Source organism: Bufo gargarizans, chromosome 4 (assembly GCF_014858855.1).
Source record: "Bufo gargarizans isolate SCDJY-AF-19 chromosome 4, ASM1485885v1, whole genome shotgun sequence".
Taxonomy (NCBI): Eukaryota; Metazoa; Chordata; class Amphibia; order Anura; family Bufonidae; genus Bufo; species Bufo gargarizans.
The window spans coordinates 267,028,433-267,049,163 of NC_058083.1; the positions used below are offsets into that span (position 1 = coordinate 267,028,433).

At 44.9% G+C, this 20,731-nt stretch overlaps 1 protein-coding gene across 2 annotated transcripts in view; it reads right to left on the minus strand.

Moving 5' to 3' along the window:
- UBE3D (ubiquitin protein ligase E3D) overlaps positions 1–20,731 on the minus strand; it is a 217,278-nt gene that overhangs the window by 147,481 nt on the left and 49,066 nt on the right. For both annotated transcript variants that reach the window (XM_044289798.1, XM_044289797.1), the window contains exons 4-5: positions 12,282–12,507; positions 7,681–7,750 (exon numbers count right to left, since the gene is read on the minus strand). In XM_044289798.1, the coding sequence (XP_044145733.1) occupies positions 7,681–7,750; positions 12,282–12,507 (296 nt within the window). The remainder of the gene's footprint in view (positions 1–7,680; positions 7,751–12,281; positions 12,508–20,731) is intronic.

Sequence of the window (20,731 nt, forward strand, 5' to 3'; positions counted from 1 at the left end):
AAGTCAAAAATAGTGAGATATCTTGCAGAGGGATGCAGCACTCTTAAAATTGCAAAGCTTCTGAAGCGTGATCATCGAACAATCAAAATAGTCAACAGGGTCGCAAGAAGCGTGTGGAAAAACCAAGGCGCAAAATAACTGCCCATGAACTGAGAAAAGTCAAGCGTGCAGCTGCCAAGATGCCACTTGCCACCAGTTTGGCCATATTTCAGAGCTGCAACATCACTGGAGTGCCCAAAAGCACAAGGTGTGCAATACTCAGAGACATGGCCAAGGTAAGAAAGGCTGAAAGACGACCACCACTGAACAAGACACACAAGCTGAAACGTCAAGACTGGGCCAAGAAATATCTCAAGACTGATTTTTCTAAGGTTTTATGGACTGATGAAATGAGAGTGAGTCTTGATGGGCCAGATGGCTGGATTGGTAAAGGGCAGAGAACTCCAGTCCGACTCAGACGCCAGCAAGGTGGAGGTGGAGTACTGGTTTGGGCTGGTATCATCAAAGATGAGCTTGTGGGGCCTTTTCGGGTTGAGGATGGAGTCAAGCTCAACTCCCAGTCCTACTGCCAGTTTCTGGAAGACACCTTCTTTAAGCAGTGGTACAGGAAGAAGTCTGCAAGGTAAGAAAAACATGATTTTCATGCAGGACAATGCTCCATCACACGCGTCCAAGTACTCCACAATGTGGCTGGCAAGAAAGGGTATAAAAGAAGAAAATCTAATGACATGACCTCCTTGTTCACCTGATCTGAACCCCATTGAGAACCTGTGGTCCATCATCAAATGTGAGATTTACAAGGAGGGAAAACAGTACACCTCTCTGAACAGTGTCTGGGAGGCTGTGGTTGCTGCTGCACACAATGTTGATGGTGAACAGATCAAAACACTGACAGAATCCATGGATGGCAGGCTTTTGAGTGTCCTTGCAAAGAAAGGTGGCTATATTGGTCACTGATTTGTTTTTGTTTTGTTTTTGAATGTCAGAAATGTATATTTGTGAATGTTGAGATGTTATATTGGTTTCACTGGTAAAAATAAATAATTGAAATGGGTATATATTTGTTTTTTTGTTAAGTTGCCTAATAATTATGTACAGTAATAGTCAACTGCACACACAGATATCCCCCTAAAATAGCTAAAACTAAAAACAAACTAAAAACTACTTCCAAAAATATTCAGCTTTGATATTAATGAGTTTTTGGGTTCATTGAGAACATGGTTGTTGTTCAATAATAAAATTAATCCTCAAAAATACAACTTGCCTAATAATTCTGCACTCCCTGTATATCAGGGGTCAGTACAGAGATCTATCCCATCATCTATTCATTCCCAGGACGGTGACTGTGACGGGGGGACATTCCCTGCGTCTGGAGGAAAGAAGGTTTGTACACAAACATAGAAGAGGATTCTTTACGGTAAGAGCAGTGAGACTATGGAACTCTCTGCCTGAGGAGGTGGTGATGGTGAGTACAATAAAGGATTTCAAGAGGGGCCTGGATGTATTTCTGGAGCGTAATAATATTACAGGCTATAGCTTCTAGAGAGGGGTCGTTGATCCAGGGATTTATTCTGATTGCCTGATTGGAGTCGGGAAGGAATTTTTATTCCCCTAAAGTGAGGAAAATTGGCTTCTACCTCACAGGGGTTTTTTGCCTTCCTCTGGATCAACTTGCAGGATGACAGGCCGAACTGGATGGACAAATGTCTTTTTTCGGCCTTATGTGCTATGTTACTATGTTACTAACTTCTAGTAGAACTTATAAAGGAATGGCACAACATAGAGTCATAAGAATCGATGCTCCAGAATTGTTATTACATGGGGAATCCATGGAGCTATTAAAACAGACATGTCAGGAGTTGTGAAAGGTCCTTTTTTAGAAAACTAACAATATACAGTGGCATGTAAAAGTCTGGGCACCCCATGTCAAGATTACTGTTACTGTGAACAGTTAAGCAAGTTGAAGACTAAATGATGTCCAAAAGGCATAAAGTTAAAAGGGTTCTGCACTTTGTTTAAACTGATGATCTATCCTCTGGATAGAATCTGATCGGCAGGGGTCCGACACCCGGGACCCCCGCCGATCAGCTGTTTGAGAAGGCAGCGGCGCTCCGGCCCAGTGACGTCACGACTAGTATCACTGGCCAGGGCGCGGCTAAGCTCCGTTCCCTTAAATGGAGCTTAGCCCTGCCCATGCCAGTTCTAGTCGTGACATCACTCGTCCAGCGGTAAACAGTGAGAAGGCCGCGGGGCTGCTGGAGCGCTGCTGCCTTCTCAAACAGCTGATCGGCGGGGGTCCCGGGTGTCGGACCCCTGTCGATCAGATGCTGATGATCTATCCAGAGGATAGATCATCAGTTTAAACAAAGTGCAGAACCCCTTTAAGGATGTCACATTCCCTTTGTATTTTAAGTCAATCCAATTTTTTTATTTTAATCTTTTACATTTTCAAAATGACAAACGGAAAAGGGCCCGAAGAAAAACTTTGGGTACCAAACATAGTAGCCAACCAAGAGTCTTTCAATTCTTGTTTGAGGGATTTTCATTCATTCTTCCTTGCAAAAGTCTTCCAGTTTTGTGAGATTCCTTGGCAGTCTTGCATGCACTGCTATTTTGAGGTCTATCCACAGATTTTCAATGATGTTCAGATCAGGTGACTGAGAGGGCCATTGTGAGAAATGGACAACAATTCTCATAACTTGTATTATCTCTGTATGTTTTATACTTGTTGTGTGTGATCCCATATATGTTCATGCCATTCTGTGATTATACATGCCTGTAGGTTGAATACGCACTGGCCTTGGAGGAAATCAGTTTATCACCTGAATGGTAAAAAACAGGGGTCCAGAAGCTTTTCAAATACAGTGCCATAGGATGAAGAAAATATCTCATAAGCAATAACTCATCTCTGATACAACTCCCGTATTCATAATTGTGACCATTGCATTCCGCGTGATGTGGGCATCGTAGTGGGGTCTAAACATCCCATCCCTGACAGCCAGCATTCCCACATAACCAGTATCTCACCTTCTGGGACAACCACACCGGTCATGTGTGGTATGAAAATGATCAGCCGGATATAATATACATTATTAAAACATGTCGGGTCCTGAATATCCATTAGTGTGGACGGAAAGCCATGTTTTAATAATATTTCATGCCTGCCAGCTGAGTAAGAGAGGTGGAGCATGCACAGGAAATGAGGGCCATCCCAGAAGGCTGGGACAAAATAGGAGGGAGACTCCTCTCAGCTCCACCCTCTGCCGAATGGGGATAAAAATGAACTATTGGGAACATTTCTTGGACACAATTTGGGTTGTGTTCCACTTTCCACCTGTCCCAGAAACCAGAAGAACTCTGACTACACAATTAGTTGAGCAAGAACCTTTCTGCTTTTTATCCTTTTATTTTTATACAGTTTTGTGCACGTTTATGTAGGTCTTATTTCTTTTAACTTTTTGTAACTAAGTACTGTACCTTTTTAGTACATTAAAGCACATGTTTAATGGTTTTGCCTTGTGCCCTGAACGAGCCCAATAACTTCCATTTTTTAAGTGTATGAGTGCGGTTTGCATTGCTGTGTATTTGCTATACGTGTGGCCTGTGCCACTGCGAGCCTGCTTGCGAGTGGGGTGATGTGGGGTTTTCTATGAGCCCTTAATTAATCAGTGTATTAATTTAAATGTTATAGATGGTGGTAGCGTGTTGGGGTGTGATCGAGGCTCAATCCGAGGCCTGTGTGTAGGGGCGCGAGAGATTGAGTGCGTTAAATAGATCGACCCTTAGCAGTCGCACCAGGGTCACATGACAGGGCGGTTCACGTACGTGACAGCCATGGTAAAACCTTCAGCTTGCACCTTTTGAGGTAGTCTTTTGTGGATTTTCAGGTGTGTTTATGATCATTATCTATTTGTAGAAGTCATCCTCTTTTCAAATTCAGCTTTTTGACACTTTATGTTAGGTTTGCTTTCAGAATTTGCTGGAATTTCATTGAATCCATTCTTCCCTCTACCTGTGAAATGTTCCCCGTGCCATTGGCTGTAACACAACCCCAAAGCATTAATGATATACCCCATGCTTAAAGAGGACCTTTCACCGGTACTGACATTATCATGTAAATAGCTGGTGGGCATACTGAAGGCATGTGAGATTGCTTACAATTTTCCCTATGCGCTGCTCTGTTCCCCCACTGTGCCCCCCCCCCCCCCCGTCCTTCCCTTTCACCTGCTGTGCCCCCCATTCTGGTTTCCCCCCTAGTATGTAAATTCATGCCATCAGTACAGGGAGGAGGAGACGCCAGTGTTTCTCAGTGAGCTGCCCAATTTCAGTGGAGAGCATCACAGCCAGGAAAAAACAGGGCCATCTCCTCCTCCCTGTACTGATGGTATGAATTTAAATACCAGGCGGGAAACCAGAATGGGGGGGTACGGTAGGGGAAAGGGGCAGCACATAGGGAAAATAGTAAGCCATCTCACATGCCTTCAGTATGCCCTACCCTGCCAGCTATTTACATGATAATGTCACGAGCGGTTAAAGGTCCCCTTTAATGGCTGCAGAGGTTTCTTTTTCCATTAAATTCTGTCAGATTTTTTTCTCCAAACATACGCATTTTCCTTTGTTCATTCTGGTCAAAGAGTTCTATTTTAACCGCATTGCTCAACAGGACTTGTTACCAAAATGCATCAGGCTTATTTAGATGTTCTTTTGCATACTTCTGATGCTGAATTTAGTAGCAAGGACGCAGGACATGTTTTCTTCTGATAACTATTCCACAAAGGCCATATTTCTGCAGGTGTCACTGAACAGCAGAACAATGTACCACAACTCCAGAGTCTGCTAAATCTTCCTAAAGGTCTTTTGCAGTCAAGCAACAGCTCCGATTTGCCTTTCTAGCAATTCTATGAGCAGCTGTCTGAAATGTTTCTTGCTCATCTCTTGGCCTCCATTGTTCCTGTTAACTGCCATTTCTTGATTACGTTTCAAACTGAGGAAATGTCAATTGGAAAACGCTGTGCTATATTCTTATAGCCTTCTCCTCCTTTGTGGGCCTCAACCATTTTCAGTGTGTTAGACAGCTATAGGCAGTGTTAAAAAATTTGCATCACCTGGCTTCCCTAACAATGATTGTGAATAAGCCTGAACCCTAACAGGCTATTTAAGGTCTGAGACCTCGGTCAACGTTATCTGAGCACTCAAATCTCCTTGGATTCCCATATGTTTGCAAGGTACTCCTCTCCTTTTTCACTCAAAAATAATGCACTGAATCTGATATTGCTTAAAATGTTTAAAAGTGTGTTTCATGCAGGACTTTTTTGATCCAGAACAGATCCCATTATAGTCAATCGAGTCTGTTCAGCTTTGTTTTTCTCAGTTATGTGCTGAACCCAGCATTTCCGTTACTTTTGTTGTTCCACTCATCTAACAGAGCAGAAGAACAGAACTAAAAAGTGGTGATGTGAACGCGCCCTAAGAGGTTGGTATTTATGCAGGGGAACCATTACTATTCTAAATAACAATCCTCCCCTCCGTTCAGCCCTCACCAACATACAGTCCCATGTGAATAACATCAGTGCCCTCCCTTCAGCTCCTCCAACATATAGTCCCATGTAAATATCAGAACTTCCTCCCCTCCAGGATAGGGTTAATAAGCCACAGGGAGAAATCTGGAGTGACTACAGCGCGAGCAATTATAGCCGAGTGTTAAATTACAGTCTAATATACTGTATCTGACTTTCCTGTACTTTAACACTTGGCTATGATTGCCTGCTCAGCATTCACTCCAGACCCCTTCAGCATGCCCACCAGGAGGCTGCTTATCCTGCCAGGCCGCCACTCTAAGAGGATTGCAGCACCGCTGCACGAGTCTCCCTCCACAGCTTCAGAGCTGAGCGCCGAATGGCCCGGCAGCTTGCCCAAACTGACCAATAGGCAGCTTCCTTCCAAATAACAAAGCTCCTTGCTGTATGGAGCTTTGTTATTGGATGTTTCAGGCACCAGCAGTATCGCTGTGCTGCCTGCGCCGTTCACAAGGCGAACTGCACTTATGAATGCAAGGGAGAAGTCTAACGCATAATAATACGCCTAAAATTTTATTTTACCGAGTAAAATGTCTTGTACAGGCGTCTATGGCGCTTGCAAAGGTGTTATTGCGATCTTTGGTTACAAAGTACTAGCTTTGTTGCTTAGCACGGAACGGACAGTTACATAAAGTCCCCCCATGACTGCACAGCTGTTCTAAAGGAAACCACCTCCCCATGCTTGCATTTACAGGATACTCCTATTCTTCACTTGCCTCCTGCTGCTGATCTTTTTGTGGATGGATTATAGCATTTTGGAGATGTTATGGTGTCACTCTGGATGGCTGTGCAGTAGTGAACAGGAAAATGGTTTTGCATTTTGCTGAATTAACTGCTTCGTGTGTTGCTCTTAAATTAGAAGATGGCCGTGTTACCCTTTCCAGTAACTCTGCTTATGCTGTGGGACTCGGGAGTAATCCATTGTTTTGCACAACTGTGAAAGAGCGAAGATTCCTTACTGCCGCAGGAACCACGATTTCAGTACAAAGATCTTATCATCGGGAAATTACAAAAGAGTGACTAAGAAACCAATGGTCACTGTGACTGAGCATCAAAGATCCTGTGTGCAGATGGGACATCACTGCAGCATCTAGTTTTTTTGCAGGATGGGCTGTACTTTTTATTGCTACCTTTTTGGGGTACATGTGACTTTTTGAGTGTGACAAATCCCATCATGCTCTGCTGTAGGCTGATAGCTGTAGGCAGACTGGGCATACTGGGAGTTGTAGTTTTACAACAGTTGGAGAGCCGCAGTTTGCCTATCCCGGCCTAGGCCATGTGGCAGATGAACCTGATGTTGCACGGCCTAGTCCGGGCCGCGGCACTACTGCAAGCACTTTTGGCTTCTGAAACAGCTAATCGGCAGGGGTCCTGGCTGTAAGACCCCAACCGATCTCATACTGACGACCTATCCTCTGGATAGTAGAAAAGTCTCAGAAAACCTGTCAACAATCTGATCACTGGTAGAATACACTGCAATGGTTATCTATTATAATGTCAGTTTTACACTGACATTTGGCCTGATCAGACCCTGCGTCCAGCGTGTCCCGGCAAGCTTCCATATATGGCAGGCCCAAAGGTCTTTGTCTTTGTCCCAAAAAAAAGAAGTCATCCAGACAACTCTGAATTATAATCCATGACTATTAGCGATATCATCTCTATAGTAATTTTTATACAACGCCAAGACACACAGCGAGACTGAGGCTGAAGCACAGAAAGTTACTAGAAATATAATCTGGGTCACCCATGCCCTTGACTAAGAGTATGAATCTACCTGCATCATTCAAAATGCAATGGACTGATCAATCATTCCCCACAACTCTCAGAGGTTTAATTTGGAAATAATGAGCCATTTAGAGAAGGATTCAATAACTAGCACATTCTGCGTAAAAAAAAAAAAAAAAAAAAAAAAAAAAAAAAAAGAAAGAAACCCAGTGACAATAGGAAACGACTTGTAATGAACTTGGAGTATGAATCGTTTGCCTTATCTTTCCCTTACAATACCCCAGCTTATGGAAGAAGCAGCTGGCCATGACCATAACAAGAGCGCTGGCCGTGCCGTTTATTGTCAGCCTGCTCTTAGCATGGTTTCTCTCTTACATACCTGATGACACCATCTCTCCCAGTATTGCTTTGCACCGCTTGCAAACGACTTTGGTATTTTCCTTTGATTTCTGCAAGTCAGAAAAATGTCACATAAATGTCACATTACACCTTTCGTTAAAGAATGTATAATTTTAGCTATCCTCTCTGGAGGGCAGGCTGAACTTTATTGTGCTCTTCCTCTAGTGCTGACATTCTCTGACATCTGTCTTTTCAGCGCTCACTTGGCCAAACTTACCATATACAGAATCGTACTGGCACACTGTAATAATATACTGCACTGCTCACAAAAACTGGTTCCTTCTAATGTCAGAGTAACTTTGTAGATGTAAGACAACTCCAGTTAATCCTAACAAATACATGTTGATTTACTGTATGGCCCATCGGCCCCATACTGGTTCAAACACCTGTAAAAATGGAGCCAACATAAAGCCAAAAAGAAAACGTACTTAAAGTGTAACTGTCATTCTTTTTTTTATTCGTGTAATGTATAGGGGCAGTGATACTGACCATTTTTGTAATATACTTTAATTACTGAAATCCTACATTTTTATTAGAAAAATAGCTCTTAAGTGGCCCATTTTGAGCCTTAGCAACGCTCCTCTGTCTTCTGTTTACATAACTGGGGAGACTTGCTAACACTGACTGTGTTATGTAAACAGAAGACAGAGGAGAGTTGCTAAGGCACAAAATGGGCCACTTTAGAGCAATTTTTCTAATAGAAATGTACGATTTCAGTAAAGAAAGTTTATTACAAAAATGGTCAGCATCACTGTCCCTTCACATTACAAAAACAAAAAAGAATGAAAGTTACACTACGAATATAAAAAGTAATAAATAAACTGTGGATAAACCAGCAGGATGAACTGTCATGATATTATGAAGTACTGCTGCATGTTTTCAATGCTTGGTCAATGTGCGGGAAAATATGATATACAGGGGTTACAAATCCGTCATCCGATTACATACAGACGAGAAAGCCAGCGTGTCAGCTCACATACAGGCTGATCATCAAGTTATCTCCTCCAAAATAAATGCAGAGTCATCTGTAGGGACTGTTAAAACTGACCTACAGGACAGTCAGCAGTGGATCCTAAAGGGAATACAGGTATAGGAAAGAAGTCAGCTCATTTCTGGATGCACTCAAATACACTTGAGAACAAGGCAAAAAGCATACTCATAGCCTTAATGTGTAATGCATCCAGTTCGGCTGGGTATATATTTTTTTTATTATCATTAAGGAAGGGATGCTATTAGAATAATAAAATAAAGTTAGACTCACTATCCCAAACCCCCCTTGTTCCGATATACCACATGATCACCGCAGCCAATCACTGGCTTCAGTGATTTTGTGCCATGTATTGCTGAGGTCAGTGACTTGCAATTCATTGCTGCAGCATTGTCCAACAAAAAAATATTATACAGTTCTCAAACCAGCACCTGGATTCTGAATACTGTAATTCCATTTTATAGCTACTGAGTTATTCCATGAAATCTATCTGTACATCGCACCTGCTGTTTGCTCTTTTTCAAATTTTTCTGTCTTGCTCACTGAGCCGGAAGAACACGCTCAGTTCTATCCTTTAGCTTCCACCAGCTTCACAGACTGTATTTGGCATAGGGATGCCAGTCGCTTCAAGGACTATGTTGTGCACAAAGTCCCCAAAAGAGCGTAGAGCTGCACAGTGCCACCAAATATGTAGCAGTGTGCCTTCTTCCGTATTACATCTCCAAAGTCGGTCTAAGACCGAGGGAAACCACTTAAGGAGAAGTGATGGCACTCTATACCATCGGGAGACAATCTTGTAGCAAGTTTCACGATTTTCATTTTTTACATATTTATTCATGGGATTATCCCTTCAATGCCATAGCAGAGCGACACTAGAACGCAGAGGGTTCGGGACAGCGAGTCATTTCTTTAAGTTATCCTAACAGAAGAGGAAAAGAAAGGTGTTGGCTAAAGGAGACTTTGAGAGTTCAGATCCAAGGCTTGTTATATACATTACATGTAAGAAATGCCATTTTTAATTGTGGACTGCTGTGTATGATAAAAACAGACCTGAAGCAGAGCTGCCAACTACCAACCACTATAGGTAGAGGCTTAGAAGCCCCCATAGTCACACATCCGATAAAATGCACATGGCGGCTACAAGAACATGCTGTAGCTTGTAAAATGCGGTATTCTGCCATAAAGTTTGCCCCATGTTTTGCTGGCTGCTGATTGCATCTAATTACCGGAGGTGAAATGCTGAGTTAGAGCACATTATTGAAGGGTTTAGTTACGGAGTCGATACCGGCTATAAGATATCACAGCGAAATTACATTAGACAGGAATTGAAATTTCACCACAGGTTGATATCAGCAGATTTTAGCGGATCAGATATCACACAGTAAGAAATCAGAATCAAAGTCCTGATCGCATAAGAGTAAATATTCTCCATAAAATGTTGAATGATGACTTCCAGGTTACATGAAATTCCTTATTACATTTCAGGACTACACTGCACTGTAAATTACTATAATTGCTAATACTATTAATAATACTTGAATCCATAGTTTACAATCATAACTTGCAAACAGCGGCGGACTGGACACAGACCTAGCTGGAAACTTCTGGTGGGCTGATGCCCAGGGAGCCGCCTAAGCCCTCCTCACCACCGGCAGGCCGGGGACCTAATGATCTGGCGCTCCCAGAGGCAATTAATGCTGGCTCTTGTGTATGCCAGCAGCTGCATGTGCTCTCCTGAATTCAACTATGGCAGGGCACAGCAGGCATGGCAGACTGTGTGATGACAGTCGCGCCGGACTCTCAAGCCACAGGCAGAAAGAGGCCAATTGGGGAGCATTCAGGGCACAATAGCAGGATTAATGGGGACACTCTAGATAGAGGCATATAGGGAGATTTTTAATACTGGGACATTACTGGGGCCACTATGCTGGTATTTTTAATACTGGGGTCACTATGGATGCATGTTTTAATACCGGGGGCATTATTATTTCTGAAGGCATTTGGGGATATTATTATTTTGGGGGCACTATAGGGGCATTATTAAAGGAGCTTTCCAAGTGTTTTTAACTGCTTATCTATCCTCAGGATATGTCATCAGTATGCGAATGGTTGGGGTAATATGGGAAGCATTATTATTACTGGGGGCATTATATGGACATTATTATTACTGGGAGTAGTACATGGGGCATTGTTATTACTAGGGGCACTATAGTGGGGTTTTATGACTACTGGGGGCACTATGCAGGCTTTATTGCTTCTGGAGTCACTACTGGGGACACCAACTTTTCTGCAGTATAGTATTTGGGGGCATTGGGCAGTGCCGCAGGCAGTTTTGGGGGTGGAGGCAGCATGAAACTATGAGAGAACCAGGATGGGGAGTTTGTGTGGAGAGGATGATGGGAAAGTAAGGAATCTAAGATATGTGTGGCCCAAACTCTGCAGAGACAGGGCATGGCTGAAAGATGTCATCATGGTGGTCTGGGTCATACTGAGAAGATGAAGAAAGATGGCATCTACATCAGAGGAGATGTCACTGGATGTAATAGGTAGGTAGTGCTATAGTCTTCTATATGTTTCGAAGTGATGAAAGACCAGGGGGGGATGCTGAAAGTAAGGTTCGGTAGGTGCTGAGGTCAGTGTCTCACTTTCTCAGCCTCGTTGTCCATCCATATCTTAATTAGAGAAGAGGATAGAATGGGGCAGCTGGCGCTAGCAGCCACAAAGGGGTAGCTTCTGGGGGGTATTTTCTGGTGCAGGGGCAGTATTTAGTGCTGCGCTGTGGTATTTGGTTCTGCTGGGGTAGTGTATTGTGTTGCATTGTGGCATTTTGCTCTGCTGGGTTGGCCTTTTGCTGCACTGTGGTATTTTGTGCTGCACTATGGTATTTGGTTCTGCTGGGGTAGTGTATTGTGTTGCATTGTGGCATTTTGTTCTGCTGGGTTGGTCTTTTGCTGCACTGTGGTATTTTGTACTGCACTATGGTATTTGGTTCTGCAGGGGTGGCAATTTGTGCTGCATTATAGTATTGCTGCCAAGCCTATTTGTGTTGCCCCCGGCCTTCTTTTGGATCCGCTTAAAAATGGGGCCACTTTTAGTTTTTATCCAGGGCCACTTGAAATTCCCAGTCCGCCCCAGCTTGTAAAATATCATGCTTTTGAATTCTAGCCCACCTTTTCAGCTTCCTTGAGCCGTCAATGCATACTGTCTTGGGTGCGCAATGTCTCAGATTAGATAATGAAGCTAATCATTTTCCCAGATAACTACAAAAACATCATTTAGGACCCCAGAGTAAAATTTCAGACATCGTAGTCACTGCGTTAAACTCTTCCTGTTGAGGTGCAGAATAAAATGAAGCAGCAGGGCTCGCCGCCATTTAACTCCCACAGGAAGATATGATCTAGCGCTGACATACAATATTGTCAGGGAAAATGAATAACACAATTTCACCCACAAACTTACTTCACGTGGTATTTGAGAAGAGCTCTCGGAGCCACTAACAGAGATTAAGAGCCCCCTTCTGCCTGAGATAATAAAGTTATACTGGGCAATATAAATGTACCAATTAGTTGATGTCATTAACGCTAATAACTTACTGAGATGTTTGCATCAACGGGATGAGGAACAGATGACATCTCATTAGTCTCTCTAGAGGGGTCTGAAATATTTGCCTTATTCACCAAAAGGAACGTGTCTCCCAGAAAGCAGTCGTTAACCTTGGGCAGGCAGCTTCGATTGGCAAACGGGTCAGGGTGGCAGCACCATTCTTCAACCAGAGAACTCCAGTTTTCACTGGGCAGAGGAAGTACTCGGAGAAATTTCCTAGAACAGAACCAGAGAAGAGTGTTCAACAAATCAGAGCATTGTACAGTCACCGTAGAATAACGAGGAACGAACGCTTTTCTAGTGATTCATTCTTAAAGGGCATCTGTCCGCAGATTTGTACCAATAGAACTGGCTGATCTGTTACATGTGCGCTTGGCAGCTGAAGGCATCTGTGTTGGTCCCATGTTCATATGTGCCCGCATTGCTGAGAAAAATGAAGTTTTATTATATGCAAATGAGCCTCTAGGAGCAACGGGGGCGTTGCTGTTACTCCTCTGACTCAGCTCTTTGTGCAACTGCCGTGCCCTCTGCACATTGATTGACAGGGCCAGGCAGTGTAAATGTCATCATGTCTGGCTATATCATTCAATGTGGAGGGGGAGCAGCAGTTGCAGAGAGAGCAGGGTCTCTAGGTGTAACGGCAACGCCCCCGTTGCTCCTAGAGGCTCATTTTCATATATTAAAACTTCAATATTCTCAGCAATGAGGGCACATATGAACATGGGACCAACACAGATCAGCTGGTTTCATAAGTACAAAACTACTGAAAGATGCCCTTTAGATGGAGTTTGTCACCACATCGGACCTGTCCCCCTCTCCCCAAACCACAGATATTGCCAGAAAGGTGACGTACACAGTGTTGATACTGATGGTTTGTGTGCGTGACATCATCTTTCTCTGACATTCATTCTATATAGAAGAATCTGATTATGTCAGGACTAATCAACAGACGAGCTTGAAGAGAAGTGGAAGGGGAACTTCCAGAACTTGGTTAAACAAACATAAAGACAAAGGGCATGACCAACCAAAATCAGATATGGACTATTTTTCTGAAACTAGATGCTACAACAAGGTCTAGGCGCAATCCCATTAGTAAATCTGGGCCAATGTAGTTACATAAGGTGATAGGCACTCACTCAGGGCCCTGTTAGACTACCCAATATTCAGGCAGGACCGGCAGATCGACGATAAACACTTCCATCAGCGCTCGTTTGCATCTGCCTATTACAAAGGCATATGAAAGAGGCGGGGACACAATTATTTGGTTGGTATTATATAGATTATTTGCTATATACTTTGTATTATACTGGATAGTTTATATATTTTTTTTCTCTTTCATATGTTACTTGATCTGTACTCTTCATAGCCATACTATTAGACTGTGTGAGTAATCCTCGTGTTTGAGCTCTGGAATCCGCACTTTATAGTACCTCCCTAAAAACACTTTGTGCACTTGCATGTTATTAGGTTTATCCTGCCCTTTGGTCTCCACCACTGTGTTGGTGTTTTTAACTGTTTTTAATTTATTTCTGTATGCCAATCATGTCTGTAATACATGTTTAATAAAAATGTGATACTATAATCATGATGGATGTGCGAGTAGCTTGGTATTTACTGTTCAACCACATATACTTCTATTGGTAGTTTCGGCTCAAGCCTGAGCCTTTTCCAAACTGCAGCACAATTATATCTGCCAGTTGTCAGGAAAAAGTGTTCCCATGAACGTTTGTCCCCGAAAATTGGCTGGAAAAAAAAAAAATTAAATTCTGAAATTTGAGTTATTCGGGGGTTCTGACTGTTTATATTGCAGGACAGGTGGAGCTTGGGAGACACATTAGGTGCAGAGCGTTCAGCCTATACCTACAAATACCAGCCAGTTAATCCTCTGCTCTACATTCTCAGCTTCAGCCGTATAACAGAAAGTAGACGTCTGGAGACAGATTTACAGATTCAGATGATAAATATCTGCATGTAAATGCTACACTAGATGTGGGCGACCAATGCTGCCGAGGAGAACAAGAAGTACTCCTGAGCGCACTATAACATGCTTGATGTATATCCTCCCAAATTCAATTACATTATAAAATAGTGAAGTGTTCTGTACACACCGACAATGGAAAAAGGCAATATATCAAGCTTGTTATCCACTGCTTACATTCTAATCCTAGGTGACTGTTTGTATTACGCCATCCTCATGATTGTCAAATCATTGTACAACTAGTATGGCATGGAGTACTAACAGCACACTTTATGGAAACATCCATCAACTTAAAAGACTCCGGCCATTACCTAGGGGATCGGCACTGCAGCCCGGGTAATATCCAGATGTGCATCAACCTGCAGGGCAGTGTGAATTCAACCATAATGTGGAATTGCTCTTTGAAAGCAGCTCTCTACATTGCTTACAGCACCCGAAGGTAGTTACTACTGCCCTCCAAAATGTTCAGAATGAAGGCTGTAATAAAACATATCTAGAAGTACCGCACACATCAGAAGCAACCCAGAGCCATATAACTCAATCTGCCTCAAAGTTAAAGGGAACCTGTTACGTGGAACATGGTGTCTGAGCTGCAGGCAGCATGTTATAGAGCAGGAGGAGCGGAGCAGACTGATGTATATGGTAGCTTTATGGGGAGAAAACAAATCTGTAAAACTTGTATTTGTGGAAGGCACCAACAGGGTTGAAGCCCAATTCTGGTTTGTGGGGCCCCTGCTCTGTTACAATGGATGTGCTGACTCTAAAGGGTTTACTAAACTTTAGAACTGATGACCTATCCTTTGGATCTGATTGGTGGGGGTCCGACATATCAACCGATCAGCTGTTTAAGAAGGCACCAGCCGTCTCCCTGCTCACATTGTATAGCGCCTGTGCTTGGCATCGCGCTCAGCTCCATTCACTTCTGGGGCTGAGTTGTACCTAGGCCATGTGACCAATGAACATGTCGTCACTGGCCTAGGGAAAGCTGTAATAAGGACATGGCGCTACTGTGAGGGCACTATTTGGAACAGCTGATCAGGGGGGTCAAACCCCCGCCGATAAAGTCTCAGAAAACCCCTTCAAAGCGGTTGTTTAAATTAACAAGAACTCGGAACAGCCCCTGTAAATGTGGTAAAATTACACAAGCTGCCTTACCCACCCACTTTCTCCCCACTGCTTGCAGTGCTGAGCTACGGTCCTCCCAAATGCTGAGGTGATGTTCCATGCACACAGATCACCATGTAGCCAATCACTGGCCTCAGCAGTATACGGGATGTCACATGGGACTGTGTGCATGGAACATCACCGCTGCAGCCAGGAAAAACAAACAGCACTGGGAAAGAATGGAGTGCTGCGCAGAGAGAAGTGGGGGAGAAAAGGGGTGAGCATCCATTCTTTTGGACAACCTTTTTAAACAGACATTACACATTTATAGGAGACAACAACGTTATAGATCTTTAATGATGGCTATGATAATTTGGGTTTTTTGACAATCAGTACTTCTGTGAATATGACACACACAAACAATAGAAAATATTTAAACGTGAACTATAGTATGAAAACGAACCAGAGTGATGGCACATCCAGCGAAAAAAAAGACAAGCTTACATGTAAAGAGCAATTAGAATCTTCACTACAATGAGCAGGACAAAAATACCTTTTGCGGAGATTGCATCAGGAGTAGTATGAATATTAACTTTTATTCTGCCAGATTTTACTCCACCAAGTGCACTGGAGGCAGAGTTTTACTGTGTAGTGCTCTCTGCATTGAAGTGCTGCTTTTCAGCCCCTCACTTGTGCTCTGAGTGATAGCTATAGCATTAATTCAGGAGACCACTAGGACAGGTCATCAATATCTGATACATGGGGGTCCGACTCCCGGCACCCCAGACATTTAGCTGTATAAAGAGGTTGCGGTGATTCCAGTTACATTAAGTTATCCCCTATCCAATGGATAGAGGATAGCTATTAGATCGGTGGGTGTCTTACCGCTGGGATCCCTACTAAATCACAAGAACGGGAGCTTTGTACCCCCTAAAGTGAGTGGAGTGGTCGGGCATACGTGTGGCCGCTCCATTCATTTCTATGTGAATTCCAGAGATAGCTGAGTACATCCCTTGGCTATCTCTGGATTTCCCATAGAAATTAATGGAACAGCCACATGCATGCCCAACCAGCCACTCCATTCATTTTAGGAGGCTACAGCGGGTATGGGGTAGCCATTTTTGTGATCGGTGTGAGTCCCAGCAGTAGGACCCCCACTGATCTAATAGTTATCCTCTATCCTGTGGACAGGGTATGCCTTAATTTAACCAGAATAGCACTATAAAGGGGTTTTCATATTGATAGCCTAGGAGCCCCACCGATCTAACAGTTACTAGCAACCCTGTGGATAGAGGATAACTTAAAGGGACACTGACAGGGCCAATAAGCATATTGAGGTATATATATGGCAGTACAGGTCTTATAATGAGTATTACAATCATGTAAGTATCCCCCCTGTCCACATTATACATACAGTAAACTTAAGTTTTATAACCTGCTCCAACGGTCTTCAATCTGCCCAAGGGGCGGCGTTTCACCTCTCTTGCGCCCAGCCAGCCTCCCCCAACTGCCGCTTTGAAGCGCCGCCCAGCTCATGAATATTCAGTTTGCTGGGCGGCTTCTGCGGTCCCCGCTCTGAAGCGCTGCGCTTAACAGTGCCCGAGCATGCGCCGGATCTTGTGAAGTCCGGTACAGTAAGCGCCGCCCAGCTCATCAATATTCACTTCGCTGGGCGGCGCTTACTGTCCCCGACTTCACAAGATCCGGCGCGTGCGCAGGGCACTGTTCAGCGCAGCGCTTCAGAGCGGGGACCGCAGAAGCCGCCCAGCAAACTGAATATTCATGAGCTGGGCGGCGCTTCAAAGCGGCAGTTGGGGGAGGCTGGCTGGGTGCAAGAGAGGTGAAACGCCGCCCCTTGGGCAGATTGAAGACCGTTGGAGCAGGTTATAAAACTTAAGTTTACTGTATGTATAATGTGGACAGGGGGGATACTTACATGATTGTAATACCCATTATAAGACCTGTACTGCCATATATATACCTCAATATGCTTATTGGCCCTGTCAGTGTCCCTTTAATGTAACCGGAATACTCCTTTAAATCTACTGTAGTTTTACTGAAAAGTGGAGAGAAAAGAACCTGACCTTTACTTTGTTGTAATAGAACAGATAATACACTGCACTATTTTTAATCTTATATTTTCTTGCATAAGAGGACCAGCTATGGAAAAATGGGCATCAAAATCTGGAAGAACTACAAATGAAGACAGCATTCACCGACAGTATGAGGAAAAGATTTGTGTAGATGGGATTGATGGGGCAATGTTCTTAATTTGTTTTTTGAGTAGCATCAGACATTAACTCTGAAGAAAGTGAATTAAAAACCACTCTCCTCAACATCCAGTGTAAATCATTCCAAAAATCAATAGCATAGAGTACATATTTCAAACCAAGAAAGAGAGAGGACAAAGTAGTGGATGAAGGACTATATTTCTGAGTCATATTCTAAAATAATAAAATCCCTGTGCGAGTGCGCTGTGTCCGTGTGAATGTCACCAGTTTCGCACTGGGCATGCTAGGTACAGCGTCCAATCGGGACACAGCACTCCACACGGACACAATGCTACACGCAAGTTTTCCTGCTCCTGCCACAGCTGCCGTGAAGGAGATGCAGAGCGTGCAGCACCCCCCCTCTCTTCAGGATCGTAGAGTGTTAGCTGTAAAGTCCAGTTAACACTCTGCTTGAAAAGTCCGACATCGGTGGTGGCGGCCGTTTAACCCCTTACATGCCGTGGTCCTTAGGGACCTCTGTATGGAGGGGCTAACCATCGGGCCGCTGCTCTGCTGTGGCAGCGGCCGATGCTTGAAGGTTAAACTGAGGGAGAGAGCTCCCTCCCCATCGGGCCTCTGCGCTGCGCCCATCTCGTCTTGAATGCCTGCCTCCATCTCAGCCATCGGACGAATTCTCGCGCCTGCGCCGTTCACTTCTGTCGTCGGCACAGGCGCAGCGAGTGAAGGCCGCTCTCCTGATGCCGGATTCTTCACTGTGACGTAGTCGGCACAGGCGCAGTGAGGAATCCGGCACCAGGAGCGCATCATTCACTCACTGCACCGAAGACAGAAGTGAACGGTGCAGGCGTGAGAATTTGTCCGATGGCTGAGATGGAGGCAGGCATTCAAGACGAGATGGGCGGGCTTGACGGACGAGCGGGGCGGCATACAGTGTGAGTAGACCGAGCCTCTAGGTGCTGAAAAGACGCCCCCATAGCACCTAGAGGCTCATTTGCATAGGAATAAAAGTTTGTTTTTTAATGAAACGGCTCCACACAAAGGTATGAGAATTGCATGGTTATGGAGATCAGACACTAGCAGATCGCTAGTGTCTGAAAGCTAATTCGGTCAAAACGAGGTGGTAGAAACCCTTTAATGTTGTTGTAGGCCTCTTGGCAGCCTCCCAGACCAGTTTTCTTCTCGTCTTTTCATCAATTTTGGATGGACTTCCAGTTCTTGGTAATGTCACTGTTGTGCCATATTTCCTCCACTTGATGATGACTGTCTTCAATGTGTTCCATGGTATGTCTAATGCCTTGGAAATTCTTTTGTACCCTTCTACAGCACTATCAGCCATATAGAGAGGAGCCCCTGTCAGCAGTCTGACCCACCAGTTGCTACCAGCAGTGTCAGCACCAGCAGTCAGCGCCAATCGTACAGCCACCAGTCACAGTGCCAGCAGTGTCAGCCACCAGTCAGTGCCAGCCATCTCAACCATCAGTCAGTGCCACAGCCACCAGTCAGTGCCAGCAGTCTCAGCTAAAGCCAGCACTCCGTGCCAGCAGTCTCAGCCACAAGCCGCAGCTAGCAGTCTCCGCCGCAGCCAGCAGTCTCAGCCGCAGCCAGCAGTCTCAGCCAGTGCCAGCAGTCTCAGCCACCAGCCGCAGTCATCAGTCTCAGCCACGGCCAGCACTCAGTGCCAGCAGTCTCAGCCACAAGCCGCAGCTAGCAGTCTCAGCCACGGCCAGCAATCTCAGCCACCAGTCTCAGTCATAGCCACCAGTCAGTGCCAGCATTCTCAGCTACAGTCAGCACTCAGTGCCAGCAGTCTCAGCCACAAGCCATAGCCAGCAGTCTCCGCCACAGCCACCAGTCAGTGCCAGAAAGTTTAGCTACAGCCACCAGTCAGTGCCAGCAGTCAGTGTGGTAAAGTTCCCTTGCCATTTAATATAGATTGTTCCGACTAATGTTTATGCACTACTGTTCTAGCGCCCGTTATAGTAACGGGCTTATGTCTAGTTTAAAATAAAAGCCATGGGGGCGTGGCTTGGCGATGGAGGAGTGAGACACACATTGCTTCAGCTCCTGTGCTCCGCTCTGTAAAGGGACGATACTGCGCTGATCAGAGACCAGACTCACCTTCAAAATGGTCATTAAGAAGAAGAAGCCGACCCAGGCGACCTCCAACCAGCCGAAATTCACTCCACCTGCCCAGAGCATTGAGAAGTTCTTCTCTGCCGGGGATCAGCGTTCCTCCCTGGGGGCTCCAAGATGGCCGACGCACGCGCCGGAGCAGACAGAAGCAGACGAGCCTCTGCAACAGTCGGGAGCAGAATCCTCAGATGAGTCAGCCGGCGCAAGCGGGGTGAAGCATATGAACGAGGTACTGGAGGGGGAGACACAGGCGGAGGCTTGCTCACCACCTCCATGTTCCCCCACCACAGAAAGGCGGGAAGGCACCATCTTAGGAGAGTGGAGTGAATGGGAGCAGGACTCCCCCCCCCCCCCCACTGGGCCCCCCTGATGTACCGATAGCTCCCTCAGCTTTACCCCCCACGGTGGCACATACCTCGGTTAGAGGCTTTGCTGAGGTGGCAGCACGCAATACCCTTTCTCATTCAGAATCAGTAACTACGGCTGAAATAAGGGACATTCGCAATCAGATCTCATCTATCCCCACTAAGTCTGACATGGAGTCTTATATTGCCAGGCTGGAGAGAGTCTATAGGGCAGAAATGAACACCATTAAACATGAACTGCTCGCAATAGGAGAGAGGGTCACAGAGGTAGAGCATTCAGTGTTATCGGTTAGCACTAAACAGGATTCACAGGAAGCCATTTTGGAGTCCCACACCTTCCAAATACAGTATCTCGCTGACATGGTAGATAATGCAGAAAATAGGGGCAGGCGAAATAATATAAGAGTCAGAGGCCTTCCAGAAGAGGTGACTCCTAAGGATCTGAACAGCACACTGAAACACATCTTTAATGATATTTTGGGGGCCCCTCATGACGCCCCTCTAGAGCTGGACAGAGCTCATAGGGCCCTTGGTCCCAAGCCCACCGACTCTGACAGGATCAGAGACGTTATATGTCGTGTGCATCATTACAAACAAAAGGCGGAAATTATGCAAAAAGCAAGAGAAGC